The sequence below is a fragment of the Sturnira hondurensis genome, unplaced genomic scaffold (assembly GCF_014824575.4).
Source record: "Sturnira hondurensis isolate 20B ecotype Veracruz unplaced genomic scaffold, ASM1482457v3 Scaffold0011253, whole genome shotgun sequence".
NCBI classification, from domain to species: domain Eukaryota; kingdom Metazoa; phylum Chordata; class Mammalia; order Chiroptera; family Phyllostomidae; genus Sturnira; species Sturnira hondurensis.
This window is the reverse complement of record NW_028083884.1, coordinates 2,927,784-2,945,000: the sequence shown is the minus strand read 5'-3', so window position 1 is coordinate 2,945,000 and position 17,217 is coordinate 2,927,784. Positions and strand designations below refer to the sequence as shown.

General features: G+C 42.7%; 1 protein-coding gene across 4 annotated transcripts in view; it reads right to left on the bottom strand.

The window, feature by feature from the left end:
- Window positions 1-16,936, bottom strand: part of FAM204A (family with sequence similarity 204 member A) — a 29,930-nt gene extending 12,994 nt beyond the window's left edge. The window contains exons 1-5 of one of the 4 annotated variants that reach the window (XM_037059665.1): window positions 16,863-16,936; window positions 12,324-12,568; window positions 11,737-11,824; window positions 11,589-11,616; window positions 11,080-11,179 (exon numbers count right to left, since the gene is read on the bottom strand). In XM_037059665.1, the coding sequence (XP_036915560.1) occupies window positions 11,080-11,179; window positions 11,589-11,616; window positions 11,737-11,824; window positions 12,324-12,568; window positions 16,863-16,923 (522 nt within the window). In that variant the 5' untranslated portion in view covers window positions 16,924-16,936. The other 3 variants (XM_037059666.1, XM_037059667.1, XM_037059668.1) reach the window with 3 other exon arrangements.
- Window positions 16,937-17,217: the final 281 nt, after the last annotated feature.

The window sequence follows — 17,217 nt, the reverse complement described above, 5'->3', positions numbered from 1 at the left end:
ACTACCTTGGCCAAGGTCACAGAGTCTATAAGCGGTAAAGTCACTGCACGACCCGACATCTGCCCCCCGCCCTTCTGCCCACTCAGCCACCTCTCCTCGTCTTCAACCGCCAGGGCACTAAGTTGAATATCAAACATGAGAAGAAAGTTAGATATCAGAATGATTTTATTTTCCAAGGGAAACGTTTTTATTTACTAAAGATACTTCAGAAAACCATAATTAAAACTTCTATGGAATTACCGATCAGGTAGGATTTATCACATATTTATGGAAAGATGCTAGCCCTGGCTGGTGTAGCTCAGTGGATTGAGCACAGGCCTGTGAACCACACATTCGCGGTTCGATTCCCAGTCAGGGCACGTGCCTGGGTTGCAGGCCAGTTCCCGGTGCGGACACATGAGAGGCAACCATACATTGGTATTTCTTTCCCTCTCTCCTTCCCTTCCTCTCTAAAGATAAGTAAATAAAATCTTAAAAAAAAAAAAAGAAAGATGCTTAGACTTAAATAACTGAGGTTTAGCATGTGAAAGTAATTACTATAGAAAAATAAGTTTAAGTGGTCCAATATATGCTTCTTACAAGGAAGTTTTACCCTAACAATGGCTTATCTAGCGTACCCTTTAACATTTTCAGTTAACCAGCATCTCCTCCCTTATCCAGTACAGAGTCCAGAGCAAGGGCCTTCCGTCGGTGAACGGCTTGACTACGCCTCCCACCGAGTGAAATGTCGTTCCTCTGGAACCCCTGTTGAAATGAGACTTTAACAACACCCACTACACAAAGTGGAAACACACTCACAGATACAGAGAACAAACTAATGCAGAGGGAGGGCGGCGGGGGACTGCGTGGAAAACGTGAAGGGATGGAGAGGTACAAGACACCAGTTGTAAAGACAGTCGCGCAGACGGGAAGCACAGCACAGAGAACACAGTCAGTAACAGTGTGATAAGTAGGCATGGTGTCAGGTGGGAACTAGACTTACCGGCCCGACTACCTGGTACATATTTGGGGTTGGCCAAAATGTTCATTCGGTTTCCCCCGTAAGATGGCTCTAGTAGCACTTGGTTGTCTTTCACTCCATTCAAAACAATTCTCTTTGACTGTATTGTGACAGCTGTCCTATCAGCATGCATTTTAAAAACAGTATAAAAACTGGTGAATTTTTGTGTAGCCATTTTAATATTGAAGATGGAAGAAAACACACATTTTCAGCACACTATCTGTTAATATTTCACATAAGGTAAAAACAACTGAAACACAAGGAAAGAGGTACTGTGACTGATGGAACATGTCAAAAGTGGTTTACGAAGTTTGATACTGGAGGTCTCTCACTGGACGATGCTTCATGGTCGGGTAGACCAGCTGAAGTTGATAGTGATCAAATCGGAAAAATGTGTCTTTTACAGAAAAAACTAAATAGACTTTTTAGCCGACCCAATGTAAGTATCTAATCACCATGTTGTACACCTGACACTAATACAAAATTGTACAACTGTAACTGAATAATAAATTTTTTAAAGTACTATTACTTCAACAGATTAAATGGGCTGTTAAAGTTTCTGAATCACAAACAACTGTCTTGTGGGCTTCAATTTATCACTTCATCAGATAAACACGATAAAGTTTTGCCTTAGATAGACTATTTTTATTGTTAGCAAAAAGGGAATAAAGTTTATACATCTAGATTTTTAAAAATGCCCACACATAATGTGCCCCAAAAGATTACACACACAAAGACCAGTGAGGGTGTCACCGATGTCCAGGTTAAATGAAGATTGTTCTGTCCAAAATCTCTCAACCCACTTAAGGACCTATCAGGACGATACATTTCCTTGTTCTCAAAGGCAGCGTGAGATCTCCATTCAAGCCTCTCGGAGCCTCTCACCCTAAGCCACGTGACCCTGTCCTCTTTCCATTCTGGTCCTATGATCACCTACCAGTCTCCAGAAATTACCCTTTCTTGTAAATCTGTTCAGGACCATATGGTCCCAAACAACACCTTGGACTCACCTTCCAACATCCTTCATCCTTCCTGTTCAGAGCCCTCTAATGCCATCCCACCTTGGTAGTCTATGCCCTAGGCCGATGCTACTCCCAGTGTGGCCTGGGTACCAGGCTTGGTCCGTAAACAGCCCAATTCATGAATGGAGCTTGTTGTGTCAGAACTCGAATCAATCACATGACTGTGCAGTTTTGTTTGGCTGACTTATTTTAGGGGAGGAGAAACGAGAACAAGACTCTTACAGAAGGAAGCAGGGCACTGAGTTGCACTTAGGCACGAGACCCTTCTCTCTTGGAAGACTGCACCTCTGAGGGTGCCTGCACTAGGTATCACCAGAACGCTGCACTTCCAAACCTTCACACTCTGGAATTCTTTCTAGATCTGAGTTTCTGTCCTTCCACATATCCCAAGTGTACACAGCCAGTGAACCTGCCCTGTCTGCATTTGGAACCCCACACCCTGACATCCCCATATTTATTCTTTCAGTCTCTTCCTGGATTCTCTTTTTCTCCCTCTCTGGCCTGCAAGCCATGACTAACCTTTTCTAACTGACTCTAAACCAGGAGTTCTCAAAGTCTGAGTCTGGACCAGCAGCATCAGTAGTACCTGGGGAACTTGTCAGAGATGCAATTTCTCTGAACGAGAAACTCAGGGTGGAGCCTGACAACCCACTGATCGTAAGCACGCTATAACCTGTGAACCACCAACCTGAGCAATGCCTTCCATTTCCTCCATCTTCTCTTGTTTTGGCATTTCCCAACCATTTCTTTCTGCTACTTTAATATGCAAGTGTCTCGGCAATGTTGGAGAAAATCAGCAACTCAATCCATTGGTTTCACTAAAAGCTGTTTTCCAAACTCTCAATTCTGTCCTTCAAAGTTCCCACATTCCTCTAAGAAACTACACGTCTCTTCCACTTTTCAAAATACCCTAAACCCTAGCTCCTCCTATTTTTTTAGCAGATTATAAGTCTATCCCCTACTTCACGGGAGTCCAAGGCAGGAGAGGGGAGGGAAGAAAAGAACCAAGAATGTGTGTATCCCTTCTACAATCTTCCTTTTATCCATCTCAAATGGCGTTATCTTCTGTACTCTGTCCTTCCACCCTTCCTGCCTCCCAGAAAGAAAGAGCTCCCCTGGCGAGACTCATCCCACCGCCCGTGCTCATCACAATCCCTCCCATCTGCTCTCTTTACCTTGTCTCTTCTCTCTTTTCATCCTTCTCTCACCCCACACGCAGCTTATCCCCCACATTCTGGACCAGTGCTAGACAGGAGGGCTCAGCCCCTCTCCTCAAATTGATTTCTTCTTAGGTTAGTACTTCCTCTCTCTCCTAAAACATAGTATCAGTCGCCCCCACATCATCTTTCTAATCCTAACCCTCTGCAGTCACAGGCAACACCACCCGTCATCCTTCTACTTGATCATCTTCATGTTAACTACATCCTCACTCTTAAAACTATCTCCCCAAATACGTATCTTCAATATCTGAGACTCCTTATCTCCCCTTGTTGTCCCTAATTAAGAGTAATTATCTCCCCAATATCTAAGGCTCCTTATCTCCCCTTGTTGCCCCCCAATTAAGAGTAATTATCTCCCCAGATATCGATCTCCAATATCTGAGGCTCCTTATCTCCCCTTGTTGCCCCCCAATTAAGAGTAATCCTGGAGGTTCTGTGACAAGCCTCTTCTTCTTCCTCTTCACTTTCCCAGTAACTCAATCCTAGGGCTTCAATTCTCACAAGCTGCTTTGTATTTCCATACAATCTAAAACATCCAACCTCTCACCTTTATCAAGAACTACAGTCCAACTACCTGCTAGTTATCTTCACAGTGAAGATGCGGATCTTCAATTTTTATTATGTCTGAAAACAAGCCCCTCACTCCCGCCCCGTTTCCTGCAGAGCAGACCACCCACTCGGCTGCCCCCGATAAAACCCCCGGTTAGCCAAGTTCAGCGCCTCCAATCCCGTGCTCTCATTTTCACTCCCTTTGCAGTACCTCTCATTTCTCCTTCTGCGCTTCTTCAGGGCTTCATGATGCCATTTGCAAGATTATAACCATCTCCAAATTGGCCTTCCAGCTTTCTAAAGCAGATACCACGTCACTACGCAGCTTAAAACAGTATCACTTCCTTACTCCTTTGAATAGCATCTAAGTCCCTTCACAACAGGCCCCAAAATGTTTTCTCTGCCCCAGCGTGGGCCATGTTGTACTCCTAATCTCTGGCCACATTTACAGTTCCCTTAACATTCTCTGTGCCTCTGATGCGCTTCTACTTGAAAAATCCTGGTCATCCTTACAAGTCTCGTGTCAAATGTCACCTCTGTCTACACAGGTCTCCTCATCCCTATACACCCCCTACCCTGCCCAGCAACTAAGTGCCTCCCGCCCCGCACTGTCGCTGCATTCCCAGTGTCCCTTCCGCACCTGCTGACCTGATGCACTACAGCGAGCTGGCGTGGGTCTTCCCCCTTGGGCTCCACGCCGAGGGCAGCACACGTGTTACCAGCATGGTAAGTCTCAGCACCCAGCCCAGTTTCTTTCCCACGGGAGACACCCCTCAGCCCGTGTCACCATGCAGTGACCCACCGCTGCATCAGTACTGGAAGAACCCACCTCAAATGGGAAACATTTCTACACACCCACTACTTTCACAAGTTCCCAAGAGAATTCCACACCATAATATTAGGGCAGTAATACCCTACTGTTAAAAAGAAGTCACATTTTATTGCACTTATTTATATATGAATCTTCCCACTACTAGAATATACATTCCTTGAGGGCATGGAGAACATCTTCTCCATCTTGGGCTCCCAGAATTTAGCACAGCACAGTACCTGCATCTGGAATAGTTTAATTATTATTTATTCTGATAGCAGAAATAAAGTATTTAAGAAATGCTAAAACCATGGCCCCTCCTACCTGCCTAGAATATTAGATGTCTCCACAAATGCCTCTGACTTGTGAAAACAAAACACTAATTTAACCAAACTTCAATTTTCCCTGTGCGGCAATTCTGGGGGCATCAGATCCCCTGACCAGACCTAATCTCCAGTCTTTCCCCTCAGTGGCCTGCTCACTGACAGCACCCATTCCCGGGCCATCCCTGCTCACGTACACGGCAGCTCCGTGTGTCTCCCTCCAAGTACCGAGGCTTCCTGAGATGACATAACACCCAGGCACTGCGTTCCCATACCCCACAAGCCCGAACAGTCACAGGTCAGTGAGCAAAAAGAAACCTGCCCTACTCTTTCCACTAATGTCCATGAATGAACCAGTGGTCTGTTTATTACATCAAGTTGCTGGCTTCCCTTTGGCTTCCCTTTGTATCATGGATACAGCCACAGCTTACAAGTTAAAGTCCCAAAGGGGAAAACAGGAACATTCCTCTCTTCTAGAAACTAGTATGAAATGCTGAGCTTACAAGTATTATTTTCACTTAAAAATAAATCATCTAAAATTACAAATGTATCTCTTCCCCACCAACCACCTTCCACTCCCCAGCCATTCAGAGCAGCCACTAGGGGAGAAGGGGAGAAGGCACAGTACGGTAGAGAAAACACAGACTGGGAGTCAGGAAACACGGTCACAGCTCTGGGTGAACACAGTACTTAGTTCTTACATGTCAGTTTCCTTAAAAAAATGAGAGTGTTGGCTTGGATGACCAAAATTCTCTCCTAGAAATAAAATCCTATTTTATGTTTGACTTTGCTGTTAGCTCTTTTAAAAGTGTTTGCTTTTTTAAAAATTTCTACTAAGTTTCACTAGATAGAACTGTTTCTTTTCTTCCTTTTTCTTTTTTGGTAACTTACTTAAGTAAATATAATAGTTACTTTTGGCTCTGAAAAATGTCTGGTTTTATGTGTACACCCAATCTTTCTGCTTCTTTAAGAAGATATCAATATTCCAAATGCTTACATTAGGACAAAGGCATCCCGCGGTAAGACATTCCCATCACCTTAACACAAGTTACCAGCCACTTACAAAGAGCACAGCTGGTGAGGCCAGACCTGGGTTCATATTCCAGCTCCTCTACTTATGAGCCAAGCAACCTGGGTGAGTTCCTAAACCTCGATAGATTATAATTATCTCACCTGTAAAATGAAAATGATGCCACAGTCTTCGCAGTTATAATAAGGGTCAAAGAAATATATGTAAAATACCTATCCAAGTTTTTGAAATATGGTGGTCATTCAATAGATAAGTTGTTCATATTCTATCTAAATGTGAGGATGCCATTAAAACAAAGAGAAGGCTTAGCTCCGTATGGCTACAGACCTAATCACAGTTCTTCAAGGGCTTAGACTGCAAGTACACGACCCCAGAACTCAACCTCAAGTCAGCAAGTAGTCTCCTGAAGTAAAACTTGAGTATTAAGGCTTCTTAAAAAGTGAGCTTTATGAGAATTACCCGGGGCGTCTTTCACACCCCAGGAGCAGCAGGCAGCACAGAAGGCTCCTCGTGCTCTGCAGGGCCTTGATGGGATTTTAAGATGCCTTTTGGCAGGAATCAGAATCCAGCTTAAGATATATCTCAATACAGACAAACAGACTTAGGGATGGCAGTTTGGCCACAGGTGAAAAACCACCCAAAGTCAGCATCTAACAGGTTCCCACGAGGCACAAAGTAACCTCTGGTTACTCGTAAGTTCAGGTGCAGTTGCCAAAGGTAGTACTACAGACACCTCAGAAATCCACTGGTCTAACATTAAGGACCCACCACCCATGTGAGCACATGCAGGTACCTTTCAATATGCAATTCAAGCGCTCGAAGTCAAACTGTACCCCAGTATAGTTCCACGGAAATTCTGCTAATGAATATTTATTTGAATATGTAATATATTCCATTTTTAAAGCTTAATGCAAGTGACTTACCCACTCAAATGTGCTGTAGTATGATTAGACCTAAATATCTAGAAAAAACATTAGATAATCTCTCCAAAAAGAAAGGAAGGGGCTAAGAATTAGTGTTACCTTTACATATGGATCCTATCCGCTTCAATTATTGAGTTGGGTAAATAAAAACTAAGTTGGGCTTTACGTCAGAAAAATCTGTGTTTGGGATCAAACAACTTGGGTTAAAGCCTCATTTCATGACTCCCTGCTCTGTCTGCTTTCTTAGACAGAGCACGTTGGGCTTCGTGAGACTAACATCCACATTCTGAGACTAACACTGGCCCCACCCGCTCCCCCCACCAGGCTCCCGTAGGGGAGGAGACACCACTTTGTAACCGACAGCAGGGGAGCAGGACTACAACCCTCCACGCGGCCCACACGCACCACCACATCCCTCCCCTCCTGCCTGCCCACTCAAGGCACCCAGACTTTATCTGATCTGTGTACTGGAGCTCCAGGGAAGATCCTGGTTGGAAGAGGCATTTTACTAAAAAGTAAATCTGAAAAAAGTTACACTTTTTTCAAGTTATACAAGAGCAATTTCCTCTCACAAACAACTAAAAAAAATCATCCAAGACACTGTGCAACTACTCTAAAAATTAAAAGTATTCCTGGTTTTTCATGCCAAACAGTATCCATTAAGTGTATATAACACGACCTCACTAATGACTGCTGGCAATCAAACTGACTCAGCTAATCATCACCTGAGACATTTAAAATGAAATGAATGAGTGAAATTTAATCTAAAGAAATTCCCACATAGATTCAAAATAACGATTACAGAATTATCAGTAAACTGCTGCCAGAAACACAATTATGGTTGCACTGAACAAAACATGTACTTTTTAAAAGTTTTGGAGAGCAGGAAGATTACATTTAAAACTACAGGCCTCTCTGCATGGTCGTGGAACAGGTGAAAGCAGCATTGTAAATACACAGCCTCGACTGAGCCCGTTTTAGTTAGTGTGGCAGTGCTCCAGGGAAAAAACAGACACGCGGCAGACATAAGATTAAAAAGTTCACCCACACAAAAAAGTTTGCTTTGCTTTACCATTCTTGAGGGTCAGAGGAATACAGGGTAAAAAGGCTCTCAGAGACATGGTAACAGAGCAGCCTCCACTTCAGAGAAACAACAAACTAGAAATCCATGCTAGTTTTGTCCACGGCCCTCTCTAGATTTCCTGAGCAGTAACTACGTCTGCTGGACTTACACTTATTCTTGGCTTTCGTCTTGGTGTCTCCACTGTGGACACTCTTCCACGTCTATTTACTGTGCTGGACACGGCAAAAGGGATGCATGCAAAACAGTGACCCCAGACCAAAGAAAGAGTGTGAACTTGCTGGCACATGATTATGGAACTGCCAGGAGAATATGAGCCATTTGGCCTCATTAAATCCTTCCTTTCCTTTTAGGCTTGCATTTACTCAGAGAATACTATTGGCAAATCCTGGGCAGATGTAAGACCAGCCCAAGTCAGTTTACTTGTTTAAACGATTGCCATAAGTTTTCTACATGTAACTCATACAGAGTAATGTCTACCGTCAAGGCAATCCAAACATAAACCAGATCAATGGATGATTACGAAAATATTTATAGCAGTCTTCCCTCAAACAGAAATCTCATTTTTAAAATGATGTTTGCCTTGTCATTTTTTTCTAGAATACATCTAATACATAATGTAAGACAGAACACTAGTCCCTAAACCTGAGTTGTCTAAGATTTTGCACAAGGAATCTTAGTAACCCTTAGTAAAGTTACCCTATACAAACTACAAATTTGAGACAATGATTAGGAGCCATATCCAGCCAGTGTTAGGAAGGCACAATTTCATATATAGAGAGTAATTCTGACACAGATAGATTGTAAAAAATACTCTCAAAATTTCTACTTTTTACAATGGTTAAAATTTTAATTTCATGGCTTTAACTTCACTAAGAAATAATTTAAACATTCTAAAGTCAATATAGTTGAGAAAACATAACAAATACTGTAAATAATTGAAGATCAAAGATGACCTAATTCACAAAACTTGTAAAACTTTTACAAAAATGTCCCATGAGAACCAACAATTAGCCATTTCTTCCCTCAAAAGAACTGGGCCTGGGGCTAAGTCGGAGGCTGGGACGTGAAGCCGGTAGATGGACCACTTCCGTCAGCAAGCCCCTCCTTGATGCTTCACAACAGGCCTGGTACCGTCCAGAGCATCCCCCCCACCTGCCCACCAGAATCACAAGGGTCAACTGCACAGCAATTACATTTTAAAATGCTTCCCAGCCCCTTCTGCAGTGTGAGCATTGTGTAACAGCTGGAACTAGTTCCAACTAGTTCTGGTTTCAACTCTACCTACAATCTTGCTTTGTAAGAAAATTGCGCACCACAGGAATCTAAACAACAAAACAAACAAACAAGCAAAATATGACCAATGACACTCAAATACAGAACAGGTTGACAGGATCCAGAGGGGAGAGGGGAGAGAATCATAGGGGAAAAGGGGAGGGACTCACATGGATAAGTATGGAGGACACATGGACAATAATTAAGGTGGGGGGCGGAGATGGGGGGAGGGGGGGCAGGGTTGGGAATATACAACAGAAAGCTGTACTTGAATAAGAATTAAATTAAAAAATTAAAAAAAAAGAAAATTGCGCACCTGCTTGAACATTTGTATAAAAAGGTTGCTCAGTACCAGTGATTGGTTACAGCAGAAGACGAGCCCAGTCCCAAACCCCCAGTGTTCTAGGAACTAAATGATACAGACACTTGACCAAGTTGGAACGACAAGTTCACAGGTAAAATTCTGTTGTGTTAGTTCCTTAATGCACAAGCCCTCAATGATGCAATACCACCCCACAACGGTTTGAACATCAAGAATTTTTCACAAGAAATACTGACTCATCAGAAAGTGGTAATGTTCCCTCTATACACAAAGCAGTCTGCAGCAGTGACCCATAAAGGAGGCATCTATCTGCAGAGGCAGGGCACGACCGCCTGTGGTTCAACCAGGCAGGTCCCTGTGCCTCCAACCCCACCACTGCGTGGTGTGTTCCCACTGCTGGAGTCAGTCATCACTCGGTATGTGCATGTGTTTCTCACCGATTCGAGCTTCCACACAGTATTAATACCATCTATTGACTGACAACTCCCAAATGTGTTTCTAGAGCTCAGACCCTCCTCCGAGCTCCTGCCTCATTTTACTAATAGTCTATTCTACACCTGCTTGCTGGTATCACCCTGCCCCAAACTGAACTCTGGAGAGGCCCCGCTGTGAATCTCCTCCCTTGCCCAGCTCTCCCACCTTCGTAACTAGCATCACTATTCACACCACTGCTTAAGGTAAAGCCTAGAACGGCTCTTTCCCTCCTCATGCCCCAAACCCTCCCCCCACCTCACAAACAACCCAGAGGCAAATACCGTCAATTCTACTTCTACCGTAAACCTCAAATCCTTCCACTCTTCTCCATCTTGTTCAGCATTCTGGTTCAAGCCGCCATGACCTCAAGCCTAGAAGAGCCTCTTACCTGGTCTTTTCTCACCTTCTTTTGCTGCCCCACAGTCCATTCTCTACCTAATAGCAATCCTTTTAAACAGAATTTAGATCCTGTCACTCCTTTAACTTAAAACCCCTGAATGACTCTCAACTGCACTGTGACTAAAACCCCACTCCTGTCTGTGCTCCTTACGGTCTTCCACAGTTTGGTGCCCACCTGCCTCTCCAACCTTCTACTGGGCCACCATCCTCCTCACTGACTGCACCCCAGCCAGCCGGACCTTCTTCCAGTTACTCAAAGGTCACATGGAGACTTCCTACCCTAGGACCTTGGCCAGGCTGTTACCAGCATTCCTTATTTAGACAGTTTCTTCCTGCCCTTTAGGGCTCCATGAAACAGCATCTCCTGAGAAAGTCCCTCCCTGACCACAGCAGGCTAATGGGGCCCCCATCTGCATTTCTTCAAACACCCTACAATCTTCAAACACCCTGTGCATGTCTTCCTTTGCAGCTTTTTTTCCTTTAAATAATTTGTAACTAACTACATTTTTACTTGTTTGCCTAGCATCTCATTTGCACACAGTAGGCATCATAACATTTTCACTGAACACATTAATGAGAAATATGCTAGGTAAGGCTAATACAAAAACTTCCTACTGGGAAATATAAGATGCAATAAAAAAAGACCTCACCTTCTCAACTTTTTTCTTTTTCACGGGAGGTTCAAATCTGTCATTGACTCCAAAATACTGAGTAAGTTCCTTCCACTGCGCTTCACTTGTGGACTCTTCACTGTAAGAAGACAGACAATACATTCTGCACCAAATGTACTCATTTTTATTTGAATTATTTTTTTTAAATATTTTATTTATTTATTTATCTTTAGAGGGGAAGGAGAGAGGGAGAGAAACATCAATGTATGGTTGCCTTTTGTGCATTCCCTGCTGGTAGTTAGCCTGCAAGGAACTGGCCTGCCACCCAGGCATGTGCCCTGACTGGGAATCGAACCGCGATCGTCGGGTTCGCAGGCCTGTGCTCAATCCACTGAGCTACGCCAGCCAGGGTTATTTGAATTATTTTTAATTGGTTACTATAAATATATTACAACTAGTTCTTATGTTTCAGAGGTTAGTAATGGAACTATCTGTACGAATTCCATGAATACTGTCTGGAAGAGACAAATATTTTTAATTTCACTTACCTATGAGACTCTTCATTCTTCGATTTACCTGAAAAGAATTCCCAGTGTTAATAGCTCAGTATTTAGCTGTTATTTCAAAGTTAATTCATTAAAACTTACAGTTGAACATCTGCATTACTGACAATTAATCTGAATTAAAACAAAACACCTTTTCTGGAGCGTTTCCTCTTTTTCCTTCTGAACCTTGAAGCTGAAATTTTCTGTTCGGAGTGTTTTTTATGCAATTCTTGAAATTTCTATTTAAAAGTAAAAAAAAAAAAAGGCAAATATATCTTGAGGCAAAGCATACATCCAAAAAAATAACAAATGTTAAAAATTGAATTTTAATATTTATAAACATATAAACTTAAGTTCTTAAGATACTCTACCCCCCAAGATGCTTTCGCAACCTGAACTTTCATCATACTTTATTTCTAAATAAGCCAATCCAATAATTTGAGAGCAAATTCAATGACTCATAGATAACAAAAAGATAAAATTAAGATAGAAATTCCTCCTGTATCATTGTTAGGCAAAGTAGCTAATCCTACTAATATTTTCTTCCTCTTTTTATGAAAAACAAAACAAAAATGAAAGCAAGGGTCTGAGTGGCCAGTGGACTGACCACAGACCCACTGAGTAATAAAAGAATTCTGAGCCAACCCTTCCTGCCCATTGGCTCCCAAGAACGTACACATTCTCACCATGGCAGAGACTCGGGCTTTATTTAATAAGAACACAGCTGAGAAAACCTACATTCCACACATGTACGGGAACTCCAGAAGGACACTCTTCATACGCGTTCACATTTGCCTCTGCGTCAGTTTTTGGTCCACCCGCAGGGACATCTGAGATCTCCGTTTCTGTAACGGTCCCATCTTCTTCACCTTCCTGTAAGTTAAGTCCAGAGTTCTCTAAAGTGTCTTCTTCATCTTCTGAACTCAACTCAACATCACTTTCATTTAGGCCAGGAGGTAGCAGCCCACTCCACATTTTTCCTTCTAAAGGGAAAAGGACGAATTCAGACCTCTTTAAAAGAATTTTAAAACCATTAAATAACACCCCAGGAGCCTAATAATTATACCTATAGTTCGGTAACAGTCCATCTAAACTTTTTAAAAATCTATAATGAGCTATGCCCTCCATATTAAAATAATTCAACTCTTTGCCTATATAATTAAAAAGTGTAAAGTAGTGCAGCAAGTTGTTACAAAACACACCTATAAATGAATGACCTGAAGAAAGTAGGACCTTGATTCTCTATTATATGCATAATTTTGCCTAAAAAAATGCACTAAAAGCATCCACTGCTCAAGAATGTTAAGAGCTAACAATACACATTGCAGGCAATTTAAGAATGGCAATACTGTATTGCAAGCTGTAACAACTAGAGAAGAAAACAAAACTGACTATTTCACCTGCATCGGAATGTATAAAGCGTTCAGGGGACTTACTAAGGGGCAGGAAAACAATTACTCAAAAAAAATTTTTTTAAGCTGTACAAATAGTTTGAGACAAGTATGATAGTAAAAAGGAAATCCTAGTTTAAAATTGTTTATTGTTTGCTAAAGTAATATTAAATGGAGTATAATCCTAACATTTCAACAAAAACATGTAGCTTTTTTGAATAACAATAATGTATTTGGGAAACTAATGTTAAAGTTCAGAATAATGTTTAGCATTAGCTATACTGCCCATTGGTAGAAAGAACCACTAACTATTGTTAAGTTTAATAAAAATTTTTTAAAAAAACTGGGAGTTGCAATCAGTCTGCTCAAATTATGATGACCGAGTATATTTCCACTATTAATCTCCATGGCACAGCCTACTTCAGCACATGTACTGAGCAAAACCAGTTTGTCTAAAAGATGCCTAAAACTGAGACGTCAGTTGTACTGCTCATGACTTACTCTCAACCTGGAGGAATGAAAAGAAAGGGTAGAAATCTTTTTCTGCTGAGTTTTCTGCCCCCTGTTGTGATTAGCCTAGTAACAAGACCACCACCATTATCCCTGAGACAAAGACTTCACGGGCTTTCACGTAACTCTGAAGAATGGATTCCTGAGAACTTGGAGAACTCCCTCCCAGGTCCAAAGAATCAGATCTTACTTTCTGCCACTTTGGTCCAGATTGATCACCCTCACCCAAATATTCTCCGGGCTTTTTAAGAGAAAGGGCTCTGATGTCTAACTGCCCAACTGCAATCCTGTCTACCGTATACTGGTGGTACTTTACGTGGAAATCCTTTCTTAACCCCTCGGTTTTTGCACTGCAGCACAGCGATAATTATACTGCATACAGGGGTATTCAGAGGGTTACACGAGACAAGCCACAAAGCCACTCAATGCAACGCTTAGGAGGCTCCAGGGGCTGGGTCAATGCTAAGTGCTTTCTGCCATCATTACTTCGGTGGCTATGGAACTGCATGTACTAAATTTTGGTCATTTCTATTATGGATGGCAGCATTCATAATTCAACCACTAGAAAGAACCACTAGTATCCATAATTCAATCACTAGAAATAACCAATGTTATTTCTGTTTTGGCTATTCTGATTCTCTGGAGCATCTCTCACGCCACACCTTTCAGAGCATATTCCTTTACTATAAAGCAGATCACTCCATAATACCCCTCACGATGGAAAATTACTCAGTACACCAGACTAGAAACTGAAGCGTTTTAGTGTAGATTCTAGCCAGGTATATACCTCAGTCCATGTATCAGTGATACATAACCTTTCAGTTTCTAGCCTGTAATTCAAATAATTTTTAATTTACTTATCCTGCCCCAAAAACAATGTAAATAATTCAGAAGCCCCCTTTACTCTATGGTTTTGAATATTACCCTCGTCACTTCAAACACTCTCTACTTCTTAAGGGTTTTCTTTTTTCATCACACAATTCTTCTAAAAAATTATGTGTATACCACCCAGAACACATCTTTAGTCCTGCACTGACATGATTTACTATGAACTGAAAATATTTATGTATCACTCCAGCCTGAATGGCTGGGTTTTCTTTGGCCCTTGAAAACCTACCACGGTTACTATTCATTTAGCACACGTGGGCTGACTGCATTAATGTAAACATCCTATTTGCTTTCATTTCATGCAGCAAGAAGACCATGACCCAGTCTGGCAATTCCTAATCTAAGGTTTTTACCAAGTTTAACAGACAGTAATGGAGGTCCCCAAGTTACTCTTCAATATCCAAAAGGCCAACATATTTTTTCCTTAAACAATATCATCGACCTTTAGATGAGGAGATAAATTCAAGTAAGCATTATTCTTCATCACATATTCCTTGATCAGAGGCTCTGATTGGCACCCGTGGAAGAGACTGGGAACGGCCAGTACAGCAGGAAAAAACATGGTTTTGAGAGTTGAAGACAGGTTTCTAGTCCTGTGCAACATAACTGCAGGCAAGCCACTGCATTCTGTTTGGGTCTCCATTCTTAAGCTACAAAATGAAGGTCTGTTTAGATGAACTCCGAGATGTCCTGCAGCTTTAAAAGTTTCTTTATGGATCTTAGCATTGTCTGTGCCCAAATACTCGGTCACTGAATTCTTTGCTGCAACTCTCCATTCTCTCCCAGGCAGATGCAACAGTGATTAAATCCCAGTCTCCCAGCAGACAAGGTTCTCTCCTCAACCTAGCAGCCAAAGCCAAGATTAACAGTTTTCAATTAGACAACACACTTCACACAGGACACCTGAAAGATGCTCTAGAGAAAGGGAAGAAAACCCCAGTCATGGCAGAAGAAACAGAACCAGAAAAAGGAAACAAAGGCAGTCATTGCTACACACAAAATACAATGTGACAGGCACTGATTTTACCATTAACCTCACAACCATCTTCCACCAGGAATGACTACCTTTTACAAATAAGGTAACTGACTTGCCAAGCAAGTGGCAAGTCAGTTATGCACCGTGATCCGCTTATTTTACAAAAATGGAACTCTATGGCTTCAAATTATACACTTTCAGAGGGCACTTTAAGTGGTAATATATTCTTGGAGACAAAGATTTGAAAGCGGGTCTGAAGAAAGACTCTAGCCTGTAACCCTGGACTTTCTAAAATTTAAGAAAAGATTTTTTTCTCACTGTTTAAGTGCAGAAAGCTATGTAAGATGCTACACTAACTTGCATATATCCAAGTCACATTCAAGTAAGACTCACATTTTGGGCAACCAGGCAGCTGCTTATAACCAAACACAAAACATATAATCTGAGCAATCTAGTGAGTAAATGTCTCCTGTCTCTAACAGTCCAAAATCTCAATTCCATTTTCCTTGAATGAAGCTTATTTCCCATATTTTGTATCCAATTAGAAATAATCCCGGGAACCTGAGCCTTGTATGATATGATTTAACCTTACTGGTGTAATAATCAGATACCACCCCCCACCCATCTGAAGACGCTTCTGTAGCTTGGAATTACTTAACTAAAATACTTTTAAACATGTATCATTAACATTAATGTAAACATCCCATTTGCTTTCATGAAATAAACGCGTTCCCTCTTCCCAAAAAGGTAGAAAGTAAAAGTGTAGGGCAGGCCTGCCGTAGGATATGTTACCAATCCGATGTCCCAGATAAACTATTGTATTGTATATATGTATTTAGCAGGGTTTTGCACGTATGCATGTTTTAATGAAAGAGACTGCCCGTTTAGTCCAGCAGTGGCAAACACTTCCTCAGACCCCAGAAACATTTACAATTAACCAGTAACATTTCAGGACTCATTTTTAAGTCGAATGTCGCTGTGAAAATACTTACGAGGCTCAAGACTGCAAGCGGGTGGCTCTACAAAGTTACACCTTTTTCTGCTTGGCCGCGCAACCCGGAACTCTGCAGGCTCCCTGGCGGCAGCGTCACACTCCGGTCCCCAAACAGGATTCCCGTCCCGGGCACAGCACTAGGTGCCCAAGGTTCCGGTACAGGAAATCTAACCTACTGACACCCCATTAACTGCAGCTCTTTTCCGGGACCCAGCAATAGTAAACAAGAGCCTGTTTCCCTAACCGAAAGCCTCCCCACCCGTCTCACTTGGGCCGGGGTGCGACGGGGAACCCCCCTCCCGCCCAACGGGCTAGACAAGGCGCCGCGACGCCCCTTCCGAGCAAATCGGGAGGCCAGCCTCGCCGAAGCTCCCGTGGACCCGGGCCGGGGCGCCTGGGTCTAAAGGCTGTAAGGCCGCCCACAATCCCTCCCTCAGTCTCCGCACCCGGCCCTCCCCAACCTCTCCTGCTGGAGTCCAAGCCGCCCGGGAGCCAACCGGACAAGCAACCTTACTCACCGGTAAAGAGCCAGCCGCCCGGCAGCCATCTTAACACCCCGCCAACATCGGGCTTCCTCATTGGCTCTGACACCTCAGCCAATGGGCTGGGGCCTTTCTGGCCTGGCAGTCGCCATGGCAACCTGCAGAGCTCAACTCGGTGGCGCAAGGGGCTGAACTGAGGGTGGTTGTTTTCTTTCTGCTTCTTTTTTCCCGTAGTTTCCCCTCTTTCTCCTGGTCGTTTCTCCAGACTTTGTTGTTTCTTCATTTCCTCCAATAATCAATCCGGTGCTGGCTTAGACTTTTACCTGAGTTCGATCCACGAAGGAGAGAATCGCTGCAAAGAGAATCGCTGTAGACGCTCTCTAGGCCCTTT